The 24539-nt window shown below is 36.2% G+C and overlaps 1 protein-coding gene across 2 annotated transcripts in view; it reads right to left on the bottom strand.

The window, feature by feature from the left end:
- Positions 1-962: 962 nt before the first annotated feature.
- Positions 963-24539, bottom strand: part of RADX (RPA1 related single stranded DNA binding protein, X-linked) — a 67326-nt gene continuing 43749 nt past the window's right edge. For both annotated transcript variants that reach the window (XM_003819663.4, XM_063601895.1), the window contains 3 exons: positions 18120-18410; positions 11105-11272; positions 963-2274 (listed from right to left, as the gene is read on the bottom strand). In XM_003819663.4, coding sequence (XP_003819711.1) covers positions 2144-2274; positions 11105-11272; positions 18120-18410 — 590 coding nt within the window. In that variant the 3' untranslated portion in view covers positions 963-2143. The remainder of the gene's footprint in view (positions 2275-11104; positions 11273-18119; positions 18411-24539) is intronic.

The raw sequence follows: 24539 nt of genomic DNA, 5'->3' as shown, positions 1-24539 counted from the left end.
AAACACACCTTTTGCTGCATGTCCTTTATACCTCAAGTTTACTTCCCCAGGAAAAACTTTCCTAGTGCCCCCCACTTTGTTAAAAAGCTCTAATATAAATCACATGTTTCCATTGACACATTTGTCTCACTTATTTGTGCAATTATTTGGATGTGTTTCTCCTCCATGAGACTTTTAAGTTCCATGAGAATAGGGGCCTTGTTTATTTTTGTTTGTATTGTATTGTGTTCCTAGTGCTAGCCCAGTGCTAGGCATGGAGTGGACACTCGAAGATTTGAATATAAGCTGCAATAATTTAGCTCATTATTTCATGAGCCCCAAGACATAGAATTTATTGTGTAGTGATCTAATATACTAATAGAAATTGTATTATTATTTAAACATTTTACTTTTTCTATTTTTTTAGATGCAGGGGTCTTACCATGTTGCCCAGGCTGGTCTCGAGCTCTTAAGCTCAAGCAATCCACTCATCTTGGCCTCCCAAAGTGCTGGGATTACAGGCGTGAACCACCACACCCAGCCTCAAACATTTTGCTTTTTGCTCTAATTAGAGTTTAAAGAAATAGACTTTGGAATATAAGCTTGACCTTACCATTAAATTGTCTTTACTAATTTACATTAAGTCATTTAGTCTTTTTCTCTTTCAGTTCCCCATCTACAAAATAGATATTAAAACCTTGTTAGGGGCAACTTCTAGGTCTCAAGCTACTAGAAGTCAGGTACAATAACCTTAGAATAACATCAGAGTTACTTGAGTTCTTTTAGGGATATTGCTTGATTTTCACTGAAAATGTGCATATAATTTTTCAAAAAGCTAATATAGTTCAGATTTGTTTTGACAACAGTCTTTAAACCCATATGGAAGAATCATCTTGGCTCATTTAGTAAGTATATATTTAGGCCAAAAATATGAAGGAAACACATCAAATTCATTCAAAATGAGACAGCAGACCAAAAAGTTATTGCATTTGAACTTCTTTAATAATTCACTCAAAACTGTAACACGAGAGGAATCCACTGTTTAGTTAACATTTACACACAATTATAAAGAATAAAAGACTGAACACATTTATGAACAAACTGCAGTATGTCTTTAGGTTCATAGGCTGCTCAACACATTTAAAGCGTATAGCAAATGAAGTCACAGAACTATAGGGCTACAAGGAAATCCCACAAGTTTATAGCTTAACTGGAATCAGATTTATCTTGATACAGAATAATCTATAAACTCATTTAATGGTCATTTTGTCTCATCTAACAAACCACACAGATGTCAACCACCGGGCCTTGCAAATGCAGAGTGGCCATTTACATTTAAAATGAAGTATTATAGACAACCAGAATAAAATCAATTCCCGTATTTACTATTTTCCATTTTCAATATGAGCATTTGAAATGTTAATATGAGATACAATTTCACTATTTGAACTCACATTACATATACTGAAACTACCAATGAGTACAGCAAGAATATAGACATACTGCGGCCTTTGACTTTAACATCAACACACTGGTTAAAATACTGAGAAATTCGAACCACACAAAGTCACAAAATGAAGTGGAAAAACCTTAAGACAATTTAATTTAGCACGCTTATTTTGCAGCTGAGCAAGCTAAGGACCAGGGGCAACTAGACCCTAATAATGTGTACTTTTGAAAATGATACAAACTACCTTGGTTGTAAGAAGTGCAGGTTGAACACTTTAGGAGAACAGTCTTCAAACTGGCAATTCAAAATTTCCCATTATATGTGAATAAAATTGGAAGGATGTTAAATGTCCATGGAAAGTTACTCTTGTAAGTTAGGATGCCTTATACTGAGGCTTTAGAATGAAAGTACACTTCACAAATGGAATAGTGAACATAAATTACCAGAAGTCAAGATAATAGTCATACTAGTAAGGTAAGCAAGGTAAATTCCCTTATACACAAAAATTATTTTGATGACCTTTTTCAATAATGAATCTAAAATGAAGTGTTTTAAAAAGCTCCCTAAACACAAAACGAACATAAAACTGCTTAATAACTTTAGAGCTCATGTAATATTCTTGCTGAAAACAGTTACTGAAATTACCAGCAAAATGATGGAATATCTTTAAAGCAGTACACTCGTATAATCTGTAATAATTTCATTTGCTAACTTTTAAGAAGTATTCTCTGGACTATAAATCTTGTGCAAATAGACTTCCACTTTATTATTACCCAAATTACAGATATCCAAGATACCGACGATATGCACTCTATCCAGTTCAGTTGCTGCTTTTATAATATCACCTAAAAGTAAAAAGCAGATGGTAAGTACTGTAAAATAGTTAAATATTTACTTGACTTTAGTATCACATAAGCTGTTAATTTTTTTCTTATAATATTAACACTGTGCCCCATCCTCTCCCTCTTCCCTCCAATTTATTACATGCATTTACCAAAATTATATGGCAACTTCTGCAGATAAAGGTGAACATATCAAACAGATACACCAAAACTGCCATGGCATGAACTGGTATTCAAAAGCCACATTTAGTTTTCGGGTTTTTGTTTTGTTCTTGGTGGAGCAAAATAAATCCAGATATCTTCAAGGTCATTTGTAAGGTTCCAAATAAATAGCTTATTGGTATACTTCAAAGGAATGCAAAGATAAAGTTTTCTATTTTGAAATTCAATTATCAATATTTTTGTAAAACTATAAGCCATAAAGCAAAACTGTATTTGCCTTATATATTTTACCGCATAAATATATGTATACATATGTGTATATGTGTAACTGATACATCTTTTAAAGTGTATTTCCTTTAAAGTGGCTTTATTAATTAAAACTTATCTTTGGATACTCTTGAGAAACTCTGTGAAAAATATATCAGGTCTCCAGTAAGACAATTCGCTTCTCAGAAAAAAAAAAAAAAAAATGGATCAGGTGAGTGACACGGCAGAGTAACGAGTTCCAGGGCCCTGTCCTTCTATAAAGCATCTTATAAGCTGAAAAAACTCTTAGAATCAACTTTTGCAGAACTCTAGAATCTAGACAAAAACTTAGAGCAACTAGGGAAAAATTAATAAAGAAATAAACTGCTACACGGTGGGTAGAGTGTGCTGTGGTATTTTAAATTGCCTGCCTATCACTCCTCACTCCGCAGATAAGGGGCAGTCATGAAGATGGCTGCTTGCACTTCTGGTGCAGGTTGCTAGTACCAAAGGGAGCAATGCAGACCTTATTCTCAAAGATGTGGTTGTGTGTTCTCACCTTTACAGTAGCTCCCTCAAGGAAGATGCAAGGGTTTACTTTTGTTTTACCCAGTTTGGAGCATTCCCACAGCTGGGATGGCTTTTCTGGTGGTGGCATTGCTGAACGCATTTAAAGACAAAAATAGTAGCCAGTGCAGCTGGGCAGGTTATAAAGTTGGGACAAGCAAGAAGCAAACCAAAAAATCCTGGGCAGGAAGAAGCTGAGAAAAGATATATATGGTGGAAAGTGGGCTTTAAAAACTCCTTTGTACAACGGGGAATCAAGAAGGCCACATGCATACCCAGGGCAGACATATGGTCAGAAAAAGGCTGAGAAGACTCTAATCACTCATCTGTGGCTGACCTTCATGCTCTGAGCAAGCAGGAAGTGAAGGCTAAGGCAGAATTGTAAATGGCCTGGCTAAGTGTCGAAGGAGTGCCACCACTCCAGGTCAATTTACAAAAACTGGGAGAATATATTTTTTCTTTTTCATTTCTGGGCTCCAGGTGTTTAAGGAAACTGTCAAAACACTAGCTGACTACTGCTAAGATAATGCATCACAGACTTTAGTGGCTACGCATAAAAATACTTTATTTTCAATATAAGAAAATGAAAACAATTAGAGGTTAAGTAACAAGCAAAGTCACATGGTGATTCTTATCCAGACAAGCTGGCAGGAAGGCATATGCTTTTAATCTTTTATGCTAGAGCTACATCTCTACAAAACTGTGCTAAAATATAGTAGTAGATCCAGGTTTTGTGGGACCCCAAGGGTATACTATTTGGGGGCACTTTTTAATGAAAAAATACAAAATACGTAAGAATGCCAAATGGGTTTTAGAAGGGATTTGTGCAAATTTAGGCTACATTAGCGTCACAGTAAATCCATCTCTGCTAGACTTATCAAAAGATCTAATTAATGATTTAAAATTGTGTAAGTTCACTAAATCATAATGATTACAACTGGTAGTACTATATAATTTTCTTTTGCCTTGAGTGGGGTGGACTTTAATCCAGATGCTTTGGAAAGATTTCAAGATCTTGAGATCTGATGCTAACAGATAATTCTAATTGTTATCATATTTTGACTTTTATGAACAATGACTTACTTCTATCCACAACATAAAATATAAATAAGTCTTCTGTTCAGCTGTTCAGGTAATTCTGCCTAGTTGTGTAATGCTTTGAACAAATGACAACTTCTCTATGCCTCAATTTGCTTATCTAGTACCTACATCATAGGGTATTTTGAGGATTAAATACACATAAAGCATTTAGAATGGTAGTTGACACATAGCAAACATTCATTAAATATTAGCAGTGATAATCTTTACTTAAGGAAACCTATTATGAAATTAGGATAGTATTTATATCATAAAAATTCTTTAAAAAGGACTATAGATTTTACCTAATAAAACGAGCTACTCTTCGGTTCATTTTAAATTGCTAGAATTACAAAAATTATACATTTTTAGGAAGCTTACAAATGCATAAGGTAAGTGTGACAAAGGCAACACTATGTGTTCTCCACTCCATTTCCTCTCTTTGGTCACAGGAAAAAACAGTGTCCTGGCTTCCCTTGTAGCTAGGCTGGGATCATGTAACTTAGTTCTTGCAAATGAGAATGCAAGTAGAAGTAATGTGTCAATTCTGGTCCAGCATAATTAAAAGCCAGCATCTCCTTCATCTTTCTTCCTCTGCCTTGACGACCCTAGAAGCCATTTTTTCCTGCTTAGGCAGCAACAAGATGGAAGCAGACTGGATTCGTGAATTGCTGTTGGGAAGAGAGCTGATGACTGATTGCATCAGACTTGAGCAAGAAATAAACTTCTTGAGTTAAAGTGTCTGTGACTTTAGAGTTGCTTTGTAATTGAGCATAGTCCTATAGATATTGTAATACAGTGTGGTATTCCTGTCTCTGAAACTAATAAGGGAAACCTTGATTACCTAGAGAATAATAAAATTGTTTTCTTAGATGTGTTAAAACATTTCCATACCATGCTGTACTTTCAAAATGATATCCCTGGACTTCAAAGTTAAAGATGACACCAAGTAGGATATCATATCAGTAATCAGTATTCAATAAATGACTTGGGATAAATGGCTATTTGGAAAAAAATATGAAGCTGGATCTCTATCTCACTCTTTTTTTTTTTTTTTTGAGATGGAGTCTCGCTCTGTTGCCAGGTTGGAGTGCAGTGGTGAGATCTCGGCTCACTGCAACCTCCACCTCCCGGGTTCAAGCGATTCTCCTCCCTCAGCCTCCTGAGTAGCTGGGACTACAGGCGTGCACCACCACGTCTGGCTAATTTTTGTATTTTTAGTAGAGACGGGGTTTCACCATGTTGGCCAGGATGGTCTCGATCTCTTAACCTCGTGATCCGCCCGCCTCGGCCTCCCAAAGTGCTGGGAGTACAGGCGTGAGCCACCGCGCCTGGCCAAAGATCCCTATCTCATTCTTTACACAAAAATAAATTCCAAATGGATTAAAATTTTAAGTTGTAAAGATGAAGCCATATCAACATCACCCAAATCAAATTCAGAAATGGGCAAAGCATTTGAGTAGATATTTCTCCAAAGAAGACATACGAATGGGCAGCAAGCACATGAAAAGATGCTTAACACATCATTTGTAATCAGGGAAAAACAAATCAAAACCACAATGAGATACCACTTCACATCCATTAGGATCACTGTTGTTAAAACAACAACAACAACAAAACAAAACAGAAAACAAGTGCTGGTGAAGAAGTGGAGAAACTGGAATCCTCATGCATTGCTGGTGGGAATGTAAAATAGTGCAGCTGCTATGAGAAAGCTTGGCAGTTCCTCAAAAAGTGAAACATAGAATAACCATTTAATCCAGCAATTCCACTACTGGGTATGTATCCAAAGGAAATGAAATCAAGTTGAGGGATTGGAGGCAGAGCAGGAGGGCGGAATAGAAGGCTCCACCAATTGTCTCCCACCCCTCCCCTGGAAAGGACATTAATTTAACAACTATCTACACACACACACACACACACACACAAAACACCTTCATGTGAATCAAAAGTCGGGTGAGCACTCACAGTACCTGGTTTTAACTTCATATCACTGAAAGAGGCACTGAAGAGGCAGAAAAAACACTCCTGAATCACCAATACCACCCCCCACCCCCCTGCAGCCATGGCAGGGTACAGAGAGCATTTCTGTGCCCTGGGGAGAGGGAGATCCAGCAATTGTAAGGCATTGAACTCAGTGCTGCCCTTGTTACAGCAGAAAGCAAAAGTGGACCAAATTCAGCTGATGCCTGCTCATGGATGGAGCATTGAAACCAGCACTAGCTAGAAAGGAATCACTAATCCCAGCAGTCCACAAGCCTCACCACCACGAGCTAAAGTGCTCTGAGGTCCTAAATAAACTGGAAAGGCAGTCTAGGCTACAAGGACTGCAGCTCCTAGGAGAGTCCTAGTGCTGAACTGGACTCAGAGACAGTGTACCAGGGGCGGTGTGTGTGTGGGCGGGGGATGGGGGGGGAGACACAACCTACTGAGACATCAGCCAGGGTGTCTAAGGAAGTGCTGGCATCACCCCTCCCTTAACCCCAGGCTGCACAGCCCATGGCTCCCAAAGAGGCCCCTTCCTTCTGCTTGAGGAGAGGAGAGGGAAGAAATGGGCAAAGCATTTGAATAGATATTTCTCCAAAGAAGACACAGCAAGACAGGGCATAGCAGGATAGGGCACCAGTCAGTCGTGAAGACATCGTTTCGGGCCTTAGCTCCCAGATGTTATTTCTAGACACACTCTAGGCCAGGAGGGAACCCAGTGCCTTGAAGGAAAGGATCCAATCCTGGCAGTATTCATCACCTGCTAACTGATGAGCCCTTGGGCCCTGAATAACCCGCAGTGATACCTCAGGTACTATGTCAAGGATCTTGGGTGAGACTCTGAGACTGGCTGGCTTCAGGTAAGACTCAGCACATTCTCAGCTGTGGTGGCTTTGGGGTGAGACTCCATTTACTTGCGAAAAGCAGAGGGAAAAGTAAAGGGGACTTTGTCTTGCATGTTAGATACCAGCGCAGCCACAGGGAGGTAGAGCAACAAGTGGGCACTTGGGGTTCCCGATTCCAGGACTTGGCTCTTAGATGGTATTTCTGGACATGCCCTGGGCCAGAGGGGAGCCCACTGCCCTGAAGGGTGAGTGCCAGGCCAGGCAGCATTCACCGCAAGCTGACTGAAGAGCCCATAGGTCTTAAGCAAACATTGGTGGAGGTCTGGCAGTGCTCCCCATAGGCCTGTGGTGCTGATAGCCATGGATGAGGTCCCTCCTGCCTTTGGAAAGGGAAGCAAAGAGGGGGAGGGACTGTGTATTGTTTGAAAGCCAGCTCACCTACAGTACAATACAATACCAGGTAGACATCTAAGATTTTTGACTCTAGTCACTGGCTCCTGGATGGCACGTCTGGACCTGCTTGTGGACTGGAGGAACTAGCTGCACTGAAGGGAAGGTCACAGGCCTGTCTGGCTTTGCCATCGCCTGACTATAGAGCCCTAGGGCATAAGGCGAACATAGGTGGTAGCCAGGGAGTGGTTACAGCAGGCCTTGGGCCAGACTCAGAGTGGTGCTGGCTTCAGGTCTGACCCAGTGCAGTCATAGTGGTGGCTACAGGGCAGCTTGTGTCACTCCAGCCTCAGCTTCAAGTGGCTCAGAATAGAGAGAGAGAGAGAGAGAGAGAGAGAGAGAGAGTATCTTTGGGAGAAAGTAAGGGAAGAAAACAAGAGTTTCTTCCTGGTAGTTCAGAGAATTCTCCTGGATCTTGTCCAAGACCATCACTCAGCCATAGCCACAAAAAGGAATGAAAAACAGGCAAATTTCTAGAGACAGAAAGTGGAATAGCTGTTACCCAGGGATTGGGAGAGGGGAGAATGGGGAGTTACTGTTCAATGGGTGCAGAGTTTCTGTTTGGGATGATGAAAACGTTTTGGAAATGAATAGTGGTGATGGTTGCACAACATTGTAAATGTACTTAGTGTCATTGAATAGTACATATAAAATGGTTAAAATAGTAAATTTTGACCTGTATGTTTTATCGCAATAAAAATATATCAGTATATATGGGTGAAGCTCTAAAAGTGCTGGAAAAAGACAGTGAATTCAAAAAAATGTAGTCTTGACCTGAGTGATGCCTGAGTATGACATAAAACCAGCAGCTACAAGATAAAAAGTCTAGTGTATTTGAGTACATATGAGTAAAATTACTTAAACAACCAAAACAAACATCCCATTGAAACAATGTCAAACTGGGTAAAAATCTTTGTAACACATGATAAAAGGTTAATTTCTTTAATATGCAAAGAGAACTTACAAATTATTAAGAAAAAATAGAGACAAATGAAAGGTAAAACCAGCATAGAAAGTATATAGAAAGAAAAAACATATAAATGGCCAAGAAATGTATTAAGATTTTAAAGCTCAGAAATTGATAAATGCAAATCAAAATAATAATATATATTTTTGCTTATCTATCCACCATAGATTAGTAAGACCAATAATATCTAGTTTTTACAAGGGCATGAGTAAAGTGGCACTCTTGCTTTTGGTTCTAGTGTAAATTAGCATAACCATTTTAGAGAACCACTTGTCAGTATCTACCAAAGTTACATATCTCTTGTATAAGTATGCCCTGTGGAATACTATTTAGCCATAAAAAGAATGAAATTATGTCTTTTCCAGGAACATGGGTGGAACTGGAGGTCATTATCTTAAGTGAAACAAGTGTAAAGATTTTATTGACACACACACAACACATAATGGATATTCATGCAGTACTGTTTGTTAATAGCAAAAACATTTAGAAACAATCTAAATGTCTACCAGTAGGAGACTGGTCAAATAAATTTTGGCACATCTACACAGTGGAATACTTTGTAGTTATTAAAAAGAATGAGGTAGCTTTCTATATACTAATATGAAATATGTCAAAGACATACTGTCAAAGGGAAAAAGCTGGACATAGAACCATATGTTTACTAATTCCATTTTTGTGTATTTATTCGAGAAAGAGAGAGAGCAATAGAATACATACTTTCATAAGCAAAAATCATTTCTTAAAGAGTTCAAATAATACTGGTTATCTCCTGAGAATAGGTGAGTGAGTTGGTGGAAAGGGCTGGACCTGGGAAGGCAAGGAGGGGAGCTTTCATTTTTACCTGGTACCTTTGTGTACTATTTGAATTTTTAAATTATTAATGTGTATAGCTTTTGTAATAAAAAAGAAACTACTTTATAAAGAATGTTTGAAAGATGACACTAGTATTATACCATGAGACACTGCATTATATCATTTTGTAACTATTTTTATCTTTCAGTTGAGAATCATGAAAGGAAAGAAAAAGTTTGGAATCGGATCAGGTTTCAAAATCTAGCTTACTTATGCTAGTGAATCTCTCTGATTTTCAGTCTAGTTATCTATAAATAGGGGATAACAAGGTTCACTTTGTGAGATTCTTATTAGGATTAGTTGTACCATATAAAATGCCCAGGCACAGTGCTTGGTACAGAGTTAAATGAACACTATTATTATTATTATTATATTATACATATTATTATTAATGCTATGTCATGAAAAACATGGTATTCCTCTCAAAATGAACCACTTTGTTTGTGATTACCAATTAATTTGTCTTCCCTAGTGATTCTTGTCCTTCACATTTCAAATATTACCTGCATTGTCAGAAGGGTACCAGGTATATTTCATATGACCATGTTAGTGACTACTGGAAGAATACTGGCACTAGCACTAAGCAGTTAGCTGAGAACACTGAACTGGTATTTTATATCAATAGTAGTGTAGACATACAGCAGAAGACATGTAACATAAGTGGATATTATATGAAACATGAGCATACATGAGTGCACAAATATTTAAGCTGCATGTTAGGGCACTAATTAAGAAATGTGAAATTACTGAAAGTCTAAGGAGCTCCAATGTAGAAAGTAATACGGCAAGTGTATATCATCTCTAAAATGGACTGTGGGAAAAATAAAAAAAAATCATCTCTTATAAAATTAGGTACCCAAGTTCAATTTGCAGCAACTGTTACTGCCCCAAATTACTTTGTCATCAGGCACAGGTCATAAGACTTGTTCAAAAACAACATACACTCAAGAGTTTCATCAGCTTAGAAAGACCCACCACAAAATCCCAAGATAATAAGGCCTTTCTGAAAAGCCATTTTAAATGTAATATCCTGATAAGCTCAATGAAAACTGCTAGAAACTTTACCACATGATTAGGAATTAGAAATAACAGAAAAACGTGAATGGGGTAATTATAATTGGACAGATAACTTTATAGGTACATAGAGACAATTTAGAGTTCAGTATATTATGCAGCAACCTAAACAATTAGCTGGTTGAAGAGTTTCACTATTGGGAATACATATGCTCCTAGCAGTTCTCAAGAAATTTATTGCATAGCACTGGAATAACTAAACATTTATAAGAGAGAATAATTTTACTGTATTATACTATAGAGGTATTGTAATTTCAGGCAATTACAAGGTGAAAGGACAAATTGTGTCGCCTGAGAAAAAGGAAGAAAAGAGTAGAATTTGTACTGTTCCATGTGCATACCACTTATGTCTGATGAAATAATTATACTTGGAATTGTATTATAAGATAATATTCTTAATGCTTGCCTAGAGTAGAAACAGCTATTCAATTTATTTAAAAGACATATTCTCATTTATAAGTCTTGGGGAACATTTACCAAATAACCCTTTAATTAAAACTACACTAAATTTTAAGGCTAAAACTGTTTATATAATAAAATCTTAAGGCTAGGGCTGTTTATAATTATTTTTTTTTTCTGAGTGAAAAGAACACTGAGATTGTTTTACCTGCAACCGCTCTTGGACCTGGCAATCGGTCATTTCCAGTTGTGTCCTGTGGATATGCACAGCTGTAATTCATGGAGGTCAACAGTGTGTCTATTTGAGATGTTCGAATATCTTCTGGACAATACATGGGTAGGAAAGCAACATCGATTGCTATCTCATGGTTCAGACCTGTTAAAGAAAATTCATACATTATTAAAAGTTCAGTGGGTTAGCATGTGGTGCTGATGCCGAGTTTGCTGGTTTGATCCCAACATGTTCCAGATAGCTTTAGATCTGAAAAAACCTGTGTTTGAAAACTGGAGACTAAACTCCTAGTACTGCAATTTATGAATACATGGTATTTGTTGAAAGAGTAGACACTCCAGTGCAACCTTTCACCACTGCTGGAAATAACAGTTCAAAAGGTTTCCCCTACTGATGGAAGATTGGAATCTTACTATCCAAAGGACAGCATGGTCACATAAATGACATGTAGAGTGTTTCCTTGGTCATTTAGGACAGGTGCTATTCTGGGGCAGGGGAGTTTGGAGATGACTATTCGTTCCCTTATTGCCATTTGGACTCAAAGATATCTGACTAATGCAAGGTCAGGGATGATATAGTAGCTAGATCTCATCTGTCCTCAAATATACAAGACAAGGTTCGCACACTCACCATCAGGGCCATAAAAGGTTGTGCTAGAAAAAGGGCTAAGAGGGAAGAACTAAAGTGAATCCTGACCTTTGGCTGTCATCTTTTTATGTGGGTCAATGTCAGTTGGGGTAGATAAAAAAGACTTCCTAGAGGAAGAAAAGAATTCTAGCTATGTACTAAAGGATGAATAGCATTTAAATAAACAGAGAAGAGGGCATTTTAGGCATGGCAGGGAATAGCACAAGCCAAAGGTGTAGACCAGAGTAAAAGACCATCTTGGCTAGAGTAAGCGTAAACAAACACACAGAGCACAGCTTCAAAACTATGAATTCTATTTAGTGACCCAAATCAGAAACCTGAGAGTTATCCTTAACTCCTCCTTTTCGGTCTTTCCGAGATATTTAGTCAGCTAGATTCTATGACCTTAATATTTCTCTGATTCATCCCTTATAGTGATTCCTAAGTACTGAGTATGGGCCAATGATGGGTAACCAAATCCTTCTCGTTAAGCTGCAAATCAATCCAGAAATGCAAGTTCTTTGCTTTTTATGGGGAAATGACATTAAATCTCATATATTTAACTTAACATACAGCTAAAGGCCACTTAGCGCTTTCTAAGGATTACTAAAATTTGGTAGCCATAAATTGAAATAATCATGTTATCTAGAATTTTCCAAGAATTCTAATTCAGTATTATAAGAAGCATAGCCACGTCACAACTCCTAGCAATGCTGCAAGACTCATATGAATGTGCACATGCTGGTATCTTATATCCTTGATTCTAAGACTAAATTTAACTTAGATATATATCATTAATTTTATTTTTTAATAAAAAGAAAACACTGCATTAAATTTACCATTGACCGTTCCAACTTGCAAACAAAAAAGGAAGGATGCCTTAAAACTGAGAAACTATCAGAATTTGGAAATCCTGATATTTTCAAGAAAGTAGACATATTAGTGTGTTATTGATATTATTTTGAGTTGCTTTCTACATTATAAAATATTGGGAGTAGAGCTTCAGCATTATCAGTGAATTTTTTACTGAGCTGTTTGATTAAAACTAGAGTTCTGGTCGGGTGTGGTGGCTCATGCCTGTAATTCCAGCACTTTGGGAGGCCGAGGTGGGTGGATTGCTTGAGTCCAGGAGTTCGAGACCAGCCTGGGCAACATGGTGAAACCCTGTCTCTACCAAAAATACAATAATAAAAATAATAACTGGGTGTGGTGGTGTGCGCCTGTGGTCCCAGCTACTTGGGAGGCAGAGGTGGGAGGATTGCTTGAGCCCGGGAGGTGGAGGTTGCAGTGAGCCAAGATTGTACCACTGTACTCCAGCCTGGGCAACAGAGTGGTAACCTGTCTCAAAAACAAACAAACAAACAAACAAACCAACCACTAGAGTTCAAAGTACAAACGTTTAAGTCAATAGGCCTCAGGGCTTTTGTGCTTGCTGCCTCTGTGCCTAGAATGGTTTTTCCCCAGATAACTACATCTCCACCAAGTTTCTGAAATGTTCCTTTCTCCAGGAGACCTCTGCTATTTAAAATTTAACCCTTTCCTACTACAACACTTTCCAGCACCTGTTTTTCTTAGCACTTATCACCATCTCACTCTACTACAAGCTCTCATAGGGCAGGGTTTTTATCTGTTGTGTTCACTAATGTGACTTCAGCACTTAGAAGAGTGCTAGGCACACAGTAGCTGCCCAGTAAATATTTCTTAAATTGAGTAAATAAATACACATGTGTGCATTTTACCTATAATTTTTCAATAATAGAATTTAAGACATTTGTGCAAGAGCATTCAAATATAAGTTCATCCATATTCCCATTACCAAGAAATGAACACAAATATCCTGTACAAACCCCAAGAAAAATGGCTATGATGTAAGGAGAGCTGTTAAAATAATCTTTTCTAGATTTTTTTGTCAAAGTATTTTTTGGAAAAATTTGTCATATGGTTTGTTCTTTTCCTTTACCGTAAAATGCATTTAAAAGATAATTTCAAATTTTAATAACATTAATTGTGACATCAAGGTAATTTAATATAATATAGATATGCTGAAATAATAAGGCTTTACTCATCTTTATATTTTCTTTTATTAAAGCAGCCAAGTAGACCAATATAATTCTTTCCCTCCTTGGTATTAGCCTGTGGGCTCAGGATCAATTATTTCTACCTCTGAGGTATGCTACCTTCCTTGCTGAAAGCCTTTTTGAAAGATTAACTGAGTAGCACTGGGTTCCCTCAATGTTGATTCCCTTACCAATTAATGCTATTATTGGAGTTTATATCTTTTGACTTTTAAAAGACAAATAGGCAGCCTTCAGAGACTTGGAAAGGCTGGCTGTATTATGTTCCTAATTATCTAAGTCAAATGAAAATTGAGGAGATGACTTTTAAACTTTGATTGACTCATCAGATTTCATGGGTAACCAAATTAGTGTTAGTAGAGCCAATGATACACTATTGTGTATCTTAATGATCTGTAAGTTCAATTAAAACTTTTGAAAGGTGTGTTCTTATATTTCAGGTGAAAAATAATTCTTAAAATTGGGAAAGACTGACCAACAGATTTTACATTTTGTACTTGGGCTAAGGGCACTGAAAATCTAGTTCGTTACTTCATCTCAATATATTCTATTTAAAGTGTGTGATCTTACATGGTAGGCAATGAGCTGAGGTTTTAATGGTCATAATCTATTGATTTGAGGCAAGTGAGATGGCCCAGCAAGAATTTAAAGGCAAGAACCAGTGCTTCTAGGATAGGTTTCTGACATTGCCATGGTACCAAGCTGGTGGTTGCTGAGAGCCATTAGGACTGTGGGAAAGAAGGAAGACTAATAATTCTATTCAATGTTTTCAATAACAATTCACCCTTCCAGTCAGAGGTAATGACCAAGTAACAGAGTTGTGGTCTAAATAACATTTTTGGCTCCAAGAATAAGGCACTTCAAAATTACGAGGTCTTCTAGAGACTTGCAAGATATTGCAGAGGTATAATAAACCACTAGAAGATAGTATCACTAAATTAGACAATCTTCATGCTTGGAGAACCTTAAACATCATACAGATTTATCTGCCTGAATTGGTTTAGGCAGTCTCAACTAAGAACAGGGGTCTAGAACAGGGTAAACTATGACCGGGGGGTTGGGGGAGGGGGTGGAAATTCAGCCTGCCCCTGGTTTTGTACATTCCATGAGCTAAGAATAGCTTTCACATTTTTAAATAGTTAAAAAAATCAAAAGAACAATATTTTATGATACATGAAAATATGAAATTCAAATTTTAGTGTACATAAAGTTTTTTTCAAACAGCCATGTGCATTCATTTGCATATTGTCAATGGTTGCTTTCACATTAATACAGCAGAGCTGAGTAGTTGCAAAAGAAATTGTATGGCCTGTAAAACCTCAAACATTTACTACTTGGCCCTTTACTGACCAAGTGTGCCACCTTGTATAAGATACACTTAAAGTCATCTTTCAGTTTTGGGACTCTACCTTTCAACAAATAGCACAGTAATAAGAGATTTACTCCTCTCTTCTGAGTTTATTGCTCATGTCCATGCTTAAAATATATATGAACCATTTGTCTGGTCTTATAATACAACTTGGGTTCATACTTTTCTAAAAGATATGACAAATTCAGCACTGTCACATCCGATATTCAGCTCTCATTCTAAGTAGTACTTGAAGTATAGATGTAGATAGTACCTGAATGAATGAAGATATGAATATAGATAGTACTTGAAGTATAGACAATGTATACTTCAAGTACTACTTAAAGCATAGTAGTTTTCAACCTTTAATCTACTCCTTTACACCTGATGGACAGGATGTGTTCTTGGCAGTGGAATTATCTCTGTGGCAATAAGTCTCTCTTATGAATGGAGTAGACTGAATGGGCAGCTTCTCTAGTGTGTATCAGAATTCTAAGAAGTAGGAATAGGCCTCTTGTAGATGACTTTGATAAGCTACCCCCTCCCACCGAGACTGTATGAGAATCACTGGATCCAGTACCATTTATCCCAGCCCTCTAGGTTTTATCCCTCCATTAAGTTAAACTATTAGAGCGTGAAGTACTTGGATTATATAATAATAAAGTGAAAATATATTCCTTTATAGAAATGCTTTATTAAGGTATGACTAATGATTATACTGATTAGGTATATTAAAATGTTGATGCACGAAGCAACTATCTGAAGATCATTTACATAACTTTTTAAAAAAACTACAGTTGAAGTTTCATACAGTTAATTCGGACTTGAATTTTGTTTGAGAGAAAAAATAGCAGGGTTCCTCTACGTAATTGTTTTCTCTGCAACAGATGATACGTTTAGAGAATCAGGAGATCTGATTTATAATCATGGCCTGGCTTTTACCTAGCCAAGGGTAAGACTAGAAGATATCCAAGGTTTGTTTGGTTTTAAAATTAAATATCTCATCAGAAAAAAAACAATAACAATTAAAAAAAAAACCCTTCTCCCTTCCTGCCAGAAAGCACAGAAAAATATTGCCAATGGTAGAAATTTGGTTATTTTCAAGTACCTAGTAATACCTACTTTTGTGCTTCCTTTAAAATGTTCTGTTTTGTTTCATTCATAAATGGCTTATTTTCCACTGTCTTTTAACTATGTAAACCATACTTGGAAAAATGTAGGATATAAAATTTATATAGAAACAGCATACTTCTAACATGGATTAAAGCTAGTGGGAGGAATGATGAAATTTCCTTCTTCACATTTGATTCCTGCTCTTAGCTGACTCATAGCCAAAGCTACACAAATTTATAATTACATGTAATACAGCTGAGAAGTCTTAGTCAAGCTGTTTTAATAGAGCACTAACATGTTAAAAGTAAGAAAAAAATTCAAGTTCTATGTTTCTAGATGAACTCATCATTTCCATGGTTACCTTTTTAATTTTTAATTTTGTGGGTATATAAGTGTATATATTTATGGGGTACATGAGATATTTTGATATAGGCATGCAATATGTAAAAATCACATCAGGGTAAATGGGGTATCCATCTCCTCAAGCATTTATCCTTTGAGTTACAAATGATGCAATTATACTCTTTTAGTTATTTTAAAATGTACAATTAAATTATTATTGACCATAGTCACCTTATTCTGCTACAAAATTGTAGGTCTTATGCATTATTTCTAAATTTTTGTATCCATTATCCATGATTATTATTTTTTTGATGGATGGGAAATTTTGCTATAATTTTTGTTCCCTAGATACAAAACTAAAGTTGATGAACTACTTGAAGAGACCAAGTAATACATTCTAGTGAAAAAGCATTTGAAACTTAGGTCTGTGATTGTCTAATGGAGTCAGTGAGAATTCAGACTTTTCATAGATTACATACATACTCACATGTCTGTACATATTTATATGTGAGGAGGTAGGGAAGAGGGATTGGGAGAGAATAAAAGGGAAAAGAGAATCTTGATAAAGGTCAAGGCAATTCATCCAAGGACTGCAAATGTTAGCACCACGCTCTCACCAACTGAGCTAACCGGCCAAGATGTCCAGTACTACAAATGTAAAAATCCATGAACTACATTATTCGGTCATTAAGTTAATTTGCTAATAATTTTTTCCTCATTCCTTCATTTTAAGGTAATAAGACCTGGTACTAAGATCTTCCTGTGAAATACAAATGCATTGTTTTGCTTGACTCTGAGAGTCATTTTAACTAAGATTTTGTTTGAGAATGTTTTTGTGTGTAAATTTTTCATCTTTCCGAAACAAAAAAAAAAACTAAGTTTTAAAATGTTTTGACTTCTTTAAATTTCTGTAAGTTCCATAGCTACCTCTCAATTTTGAAAAACCTGGGTAAATCAGCTTATTTTCTCTTATCAGACAAGGGAAGTATTTTCAATAACTTATTTCTAGTCAACCTCAGTTACTTGATTATTTTATTATCTTGAGGGTCTAAACAGACCTTTTTTTCTTTTTTTTTTTTTGTAGGGGCTTCTTTTGATTAGTATTCTTTCTCCTCTTTAACTTACACTTTACCCTTCAGTGGTTCCGGTGAATGAAGAAGCAGAGAATATAGGCAAGAAAGTGGTGGCTAAGGGAGAACAGAAGCTGCCTTAGAAGCTGACTGATAGTCAGGAATGAGGAAAATTCCCTTAGTTTTCCCATTCTTCTCTCGCCAGATACCTTCCAAGGACTTGCCAATGTTTAGAAGCACACAATTAGAGCTTCATTTATTCCATAATTGGTGCTCCATTCCTTTTGTTGGAGCCAAACAAAAACTTCCCTTGGGCTTAATGTTTTTGTGGGAAGGGCTTAAATTTTTAAAGCGAAATAGTAGGTATATTTAAAATATGTTAAATTAATGATATGCAAAAAGAACAGTGAACTTACCTAGTATGGTTACTTCAAAATGTCCAAGGCTTCGGGCGCTCTTAAAATCATCAAGTTTTGGGGGCCTTCCTTCTGGTGGTACATATTTCGCAGGCTGAGAATTATACTGGTCACTAAGAAACTTTCTGTGTTCAAACATAAATTTCCGTGGAATACTTTCAGGATAAACACGGCTGTAGTGTAGGTGATCTATTAAGCCAAACTTTTTCTCTCTCCACAGCTGACTCTCCCACCTATCACTTATAGTTTTTCTGGCTTTCCCTTGCAGATTAGCATTTATATTTGCTCGACCTGTTAAAGACACAAGGAGATAGACACAATTGATCTATAAACTAATCAAATCAAGTCATTCACTGCAAAAAAAAAAAACCACACATTAATGAGGAAGAGTTTAAGTAACATTAAAAATCAAACCACTACCTACAAAATATAAAATGAATATACAAAAGAAAATTCTTATTAAAGTGAGGAACTAAATTCACTTTCAAAATAAACTTTTACCGTAAAATACTAAAGTGACATTGTTTTCTCTGTTGTTGGAATTATGTAGATTTGTAATTACGTTCTTTCTACTTTTTCTAAATGTTCTAAATGCTCTTAAACATATGTTCTTTTTATATTCAGTGACAAATTCAAATTAAATTAAATTCATGATTAGAGATCACTCACTCTTGGTGGAAATTTGAGCCTAAAATAAACTTTTGTTAATCTCTGCTAAAAGTAAACTGAACAAATACAGTCTCCTTCTTCATTACTTCTCTCCTTCAGAGGGGCCATTTAGGGGTTGGGCATGGTGGTTCATGCCTGTAATCTCAGCATTTTTGGAGGCTGAGGCAGGAGGATCACTTGAAGCCAGGAGTTCAAGACCAGCCTAGTTAACATAGAGAGACCTGTCACTAAAAAACAAAACAAAACAAAAAAACCAAAAAAAACAAGAAAAAAAAAACAAAACAAAAACGAAAAACAAAGGGGCCATTTATTTATTATATATGACACTCCTTTATGGAAAACAAAAAGGGAACGAAATTGAGATGAAAGACCCCCTCAATTTTTGTTGTTCTCTATCATCAAATCAAATTATCATTTATGTATGATTAAAATCTAACACATTAAGTTTCTAATGCAGAATATAATTTATCCCTTATTGATATGGTTAGGCTTTGTATTCCTACCCAAAACTCATCTTGAGTTGTAATCCCCAGGTGTTGAGGGAGAGACCTAGTGAGAGGTGATTGGATCATGGGGGTGGTTCTCCCATGCTGTTCTCATGAAAATGAGATAGTTCCCACGAGATCTGATGGTTTTATAAGTGTTTGACATTTCTTCCTGCACACATTGTCTCTCTTGCCTGCCACCATATAAGACGTGCCTGGCATGATTGTAGGTTTCCTGAGGCCTCCCCAGCCATGTGGAACTGTGAGCCAATTAAACCTCTTTTCTTCGTAAATTACCCAGTCTCAGGCAGTCATTTATAGCAGTGTGAGAACAGACTAATACACGTATACATTATGACATTCGTTCATCCATTCAACAAACAATTACAGAACCCCTATTATGTGCCAGACATTGTGTTAAGGAATTTGGTACAAGTTAATATTTTGATTAAATAATGTACCATGGTAGAATCGGAAACACTGTAAAATCAGAAAAAAAAATTGATTTTGGAACAACAGTTCTGCTAGCTGAGATAGGCTGACAGCTTAAGAGTTTACCAAAGTTGCTGACTTTCTTTCTTGCCTATGTCCTGGTATTCTTATCCTAGCATAAAAAACCTTGCTGAGGCAGAAGGTGGCTGCAATAGCAAGGTTTCAGTATGGTTAAAATGCTACTTCTGATTATCAGACTTTATTACATATTCCCAGAGTACTTGCTTGGTTTCTTAAGCCTAGCTGGAGACTTATTGAAAATGTATTACAAGGTAAAGTATTAGTTTGAGTTGTAAGGGAAGATGAAGAAGTTGAACACATACTTCTTACCAGGAATTTAAAATATTGCAATACTACAAAAGAGTTTTTTAAACTAAAAATTCAGTTGATGAACACACAAATTCCTATAATAATGATTGATAACAAAAGGGATAAAAAACTTAGTCACACATGAAAAGATCAAAAGGAATAAATCAAAGCTGAGAAAAAGAGTTAGTAGGACTAAATTGATGATTGGGAAATGACTTCATCTTTTGTATCTTCTAGAAATAAATCTCTTCTCAAACTAATAAAAGTACATAATCAGAACAACAATTAGTAGCTATTGCAATGATCTAACCCATATTAAACATTCCTGCTTGACTTATTTTAGAATACAGCATGCAAAAGAAAAAGTGATATGCTATTCTAATTTTTAAAAATTAAGTATTTACATCTACCTTATAGAAAACAATTATATGATTGACCTGTTTGGAAAAAGCCAGAATATTTTCTATGCATATTTTCTTATTTGAGTGTTAATATTAAGGACTGCCAAGGTACAAATGTTTATATGAAAAATTCCTCTAAAGAAACATGCTTTATTTTTTTATTTTAGTAACTGGGGACTACAATTACCTACCTCAATTGTATCTTCATAATTAAGTAATACAAATCAGTATGAAATCAATACAGGAGACATTGGCAGTTATTGGTTGTGAATAGTAACAAATCAAAGACAATAAATAGGAAAGAGACAAAATATATCTAGAGCTCAGGTTTTTCTAAAAATAAGATGGAAAATCATGAACTAGTTGTTTTTGAATATTAATAAAATTACTATATGAAACATGTTATATTTTAAGCTTAATGCATAGCTAAAATATAGGTTAATTACTTAGCAAAATTATATTTTTATATTTTACAATTATAATTTTCATTCTATTATTTCAATTATCTATTTTACTCTTATTTCTGGTGAGATTGGTTCAATGTTTTAATGAGGAACATTTACATTTAGGTCGTAAGGTTAAAAAAAGAATGCAGTTCAAACGTATGTACGTAGGCATCGTGAATTTTTTTTTTTAAATCTACTCCAAGCATTTCATTACGTGGATAAGAGTGGTAGGTTGATAGAGGCAGGCTCACGCCTGTAATCCCAGCACTTTAGGAGCCTGAGGCAGGAGGACTGCTTGAGGCCGGGAGTTCAAGACCAGCTTAGGCAACATAGGGAGACCCTGTCTCTACAAAGTAATAATAATAATAATAGTAATAGTAATAAAATAAGCAGGCATTATGGCACACACCTATGGTTCCATCTACTTGGTAGCTGAGGTGGGAGGATTGCTTGAGCCTGGGAGGTCGAGGCTGCAGTGAGCCATGATCGTGCCATTGCACTCCTGCCTGGGTGACATAGCAAGACTCTGTCTCAAAAAAAAAAAAAAATGTAATGGGATGTATGGAGGCATGGGGGAGGGAAAGGAGCTACTTTCTTTGCCTCTCCTTCTTGCTAGCAAGTATATAACGGACTTTTTAAAGACTAGTGAAAGTCAGAGGCTACCTGTAATGCCTTGTGTTACTGTTAACTTTTCAAGTGTATGTCTGAGTTACTAGATATAAGCACAAACAAACCACACAAACATATTAATTGTGTATTCACAAAATGAATGACTTTTGAATTTACAAGCATCTAAAAAGCCAAAGTTATCATGAAACTACCTGGGAATACATTAGTGACCATGTTGACACATATAGATCTAATTCATTCTTAAAACTGCAATATAATATTACAGTATATTAATATGCTATATTTATAATCATCTGTTAATTAACATTTAGCTTTTAATTTTCTCTATTATAAATAATTTTCCAGCGAAAATCTTGGAATGTGTCTTCCTATGTGGCCAAAGACATAAATGGAATTTCTAGGTCACAGAGTGTAACACATTCCCAACAAATTAGGTATTGTCAAATTATTCTCAAATGGTGGTTGCAGCATATCTATTCTAAGAAAGTGGGGAGGTGCATGAGTCTCTCCCTAATACAAATGCCTACTCCAGCTGGAATACTGAGTTTGTCAAAAAGAGACAAGGAGTAGGTAATTAAGGGATCCTTGACTCTTCTCATTTCTCTACTTTAAATTTTTATCAATATCCAGTTATAGTTGATTGTATCAGAAATCTACTGTTCTTATATAAGTGTAGACACTCAAGTTTTCTTTTGTATGGTATGTGCTTTTCCATCTTTTTATATCATATCTTTACATTTAAATTGGTTTTCTTTTAGATGGTATATGGTTGGGTCTTACTTTTGTATCCAATATGATAATCTCCACTTTTTACTTGGGGTATTTATGCTATTTATTTTAATATAAAGGCATACCTTGTTTTAATGCACTTTATTGTGCTTCACAGATATTGCATTTTTTTGCAAATTGAAGGTCTGTGGGAACCCTGTGTTGCGCAAGTCTATTGGTGACATTTTTTAAACAGCATATGTTCATTTTGTGTCTCTGCGTCACGTTTTGGTAATTATCACAATATTTCAAACTTTTAAATTATTATATATATTATGGTGACCTGTGATTACTGATCTCTGATGCTACTATTGTAATTGTTTTGAGGCGCCACAAACCACACCCATATGAGATAGCAAACTTAATTGAAAAATACTGTGTGTGTTCTAACTGCCCCAATTACTGGCCATTTCCCTGTCTATCCTCTTTTCCTCAAGTCTCCCTACTCCCTAAGACAAACTAATATTGAAATTAGGCCAATGAATAACCTTATCATGTTTTCTAAGTGTTCAAGTGAAAGGAGAGTCACACATCTCTCATTTTAAATCAAAAGCTAGGAACAATTTAGTTTAGTGAGGAAGGCATGTTAAAAAACAAGATAGGCTGAAAACTAAGGCCTTCTGAGCCAAACAATTAGCCAAGTTGAGAGTGCAATGTAAAAGTTCTTGAAGGAAAGTAAAAGTGCTATTCTAGTGAACACATGAATGATAACAAACTGAAACAGCCTTATTGCTGATCTAAAGAAAGTTTTGGTGGTCTGAATAGAATATCATGCTAGCCACAACAATATTCCCTAAGGCCAAAGCCTAATTCCTAGCAAGGCCCTAACCTAACTCTCTTCAATTCTATGAAGGCTAAGATAAGTGAGGAAGCTGGAGAAGAAAAGTTGGAAGCTAGCAGAGATTGGTTCATGAGGTTTAAGAAAGAAGCTATCTCCATAACATAAAAGTGCAAGGTGAGGCAGCAAGTTCTGATGTAGAAGCTGCAAGTTATTCAGAAAATCCAGCTAAGATAACTGATGAAGGTGGCTACACTGAAAAACAGATTTTCAATGGAGATAAAATAGCTTTGTATTGGAAGAAGATGCCATCTAAGACTTTCATAGTTAGAGAGGAAAAGTCAATGCCTGGCTTTAAATCTTCAACGGGCAGGCTGACTCTCTTCTTAGGGGCTAATGCAGCTGATGACTTTAAGTTGAAACCAATGCTCATTTACCATTCCAAAAATCCTGGGGCCCTTAAGAATTATGCTAAATCTACTCTGCCTGTGCTCTAGAAATGGAACAAAGCCTCAATGACAGCACATCTGTTTATAGTATGGTTTACTGAATATTTTAAGCCCACTATTGAGAACTACTGCTCAGATAAAAAGATTCCCCTCAAAATATTACTGCTTATTGACAATGCACCCAGTCACTCAGGAGCTCTGATGACCAGGAGCTCTGACGGAGTTCCATCAAGGAGTTCAATGTTGTTTTCGTGCCTGCAAACACAAAACCATTCAGAAGCCCATGGATCAAGGAGTAATTCTGACTTTCAAGTCTTAATTCTTAAGAAATGCATTTCATAAGGCTATAGCTACCATAGTGATTCCTCTGATGGATCTGGGCAAAAGTGAAAACTGAAAACTTCCTGGAAATTTGAAAACCTTCTGGAAAGGATTCACCATTCTAGATGCCATTTAAAGTATTTGTGATTTATGGAAGGAGGCCAAAATATCAACATTAACAGGAGTTTAGAAGAAATTGATTCCAAACCCCATAGATGACTTTGAGGTGTTCAACACTTTAGGGTAGGAAGTAACTGCAGAAGTGGTGGAAATGGCAGGAGAACTAGAATTAGAAGTGGAGTCTGAAGATGTTACTAAATTGCTGCAATCTCATCATAAAACTTGAATGGACGAAGAGTTGCTTCTTACAAATGAACAAAGGTGGTTTTTTTGAGATTGAATCTATTCCTGGTGAAGATGTCGTGAACACTGTTAAAATTAAAATAAAGAATTTAGAATATTACATAAGCTTAGCATAATAGATAAAGTAGTGTCAATTTTTGAAAGGAGTGACTCCAATTTTGAAAGAAGTTCTACTCTGGGTAAAATGCTGTCAAACAGCATCACATGCTACAGAGAAATCTTTCCTGAAAGGAAAAGTCAACTGATGTGGCAAAATTTATTGCTGTCTTATTTTAGGAAACTGCCAAAGCCGATTCCTCAGGGATCTAG

The sequence above is a fragment of the Pan paniscus genome, chromosome X (assembly GCF_029289425.2).
Source record: "Pan paniscus chromosome X, NHGRI_mPanPan1-v2.0_pri, whole genome shotgun sequence".
Taxonomy (NCBI): domain Eukaryota; kingdom Metazoa; phylum Chordata; class Mammalia; order Primates; family Hominidae; genus Pan; species Pan paniscus.
This window is presented reverse-complemented; position numbering and strand designations above follow the sequence as displayed.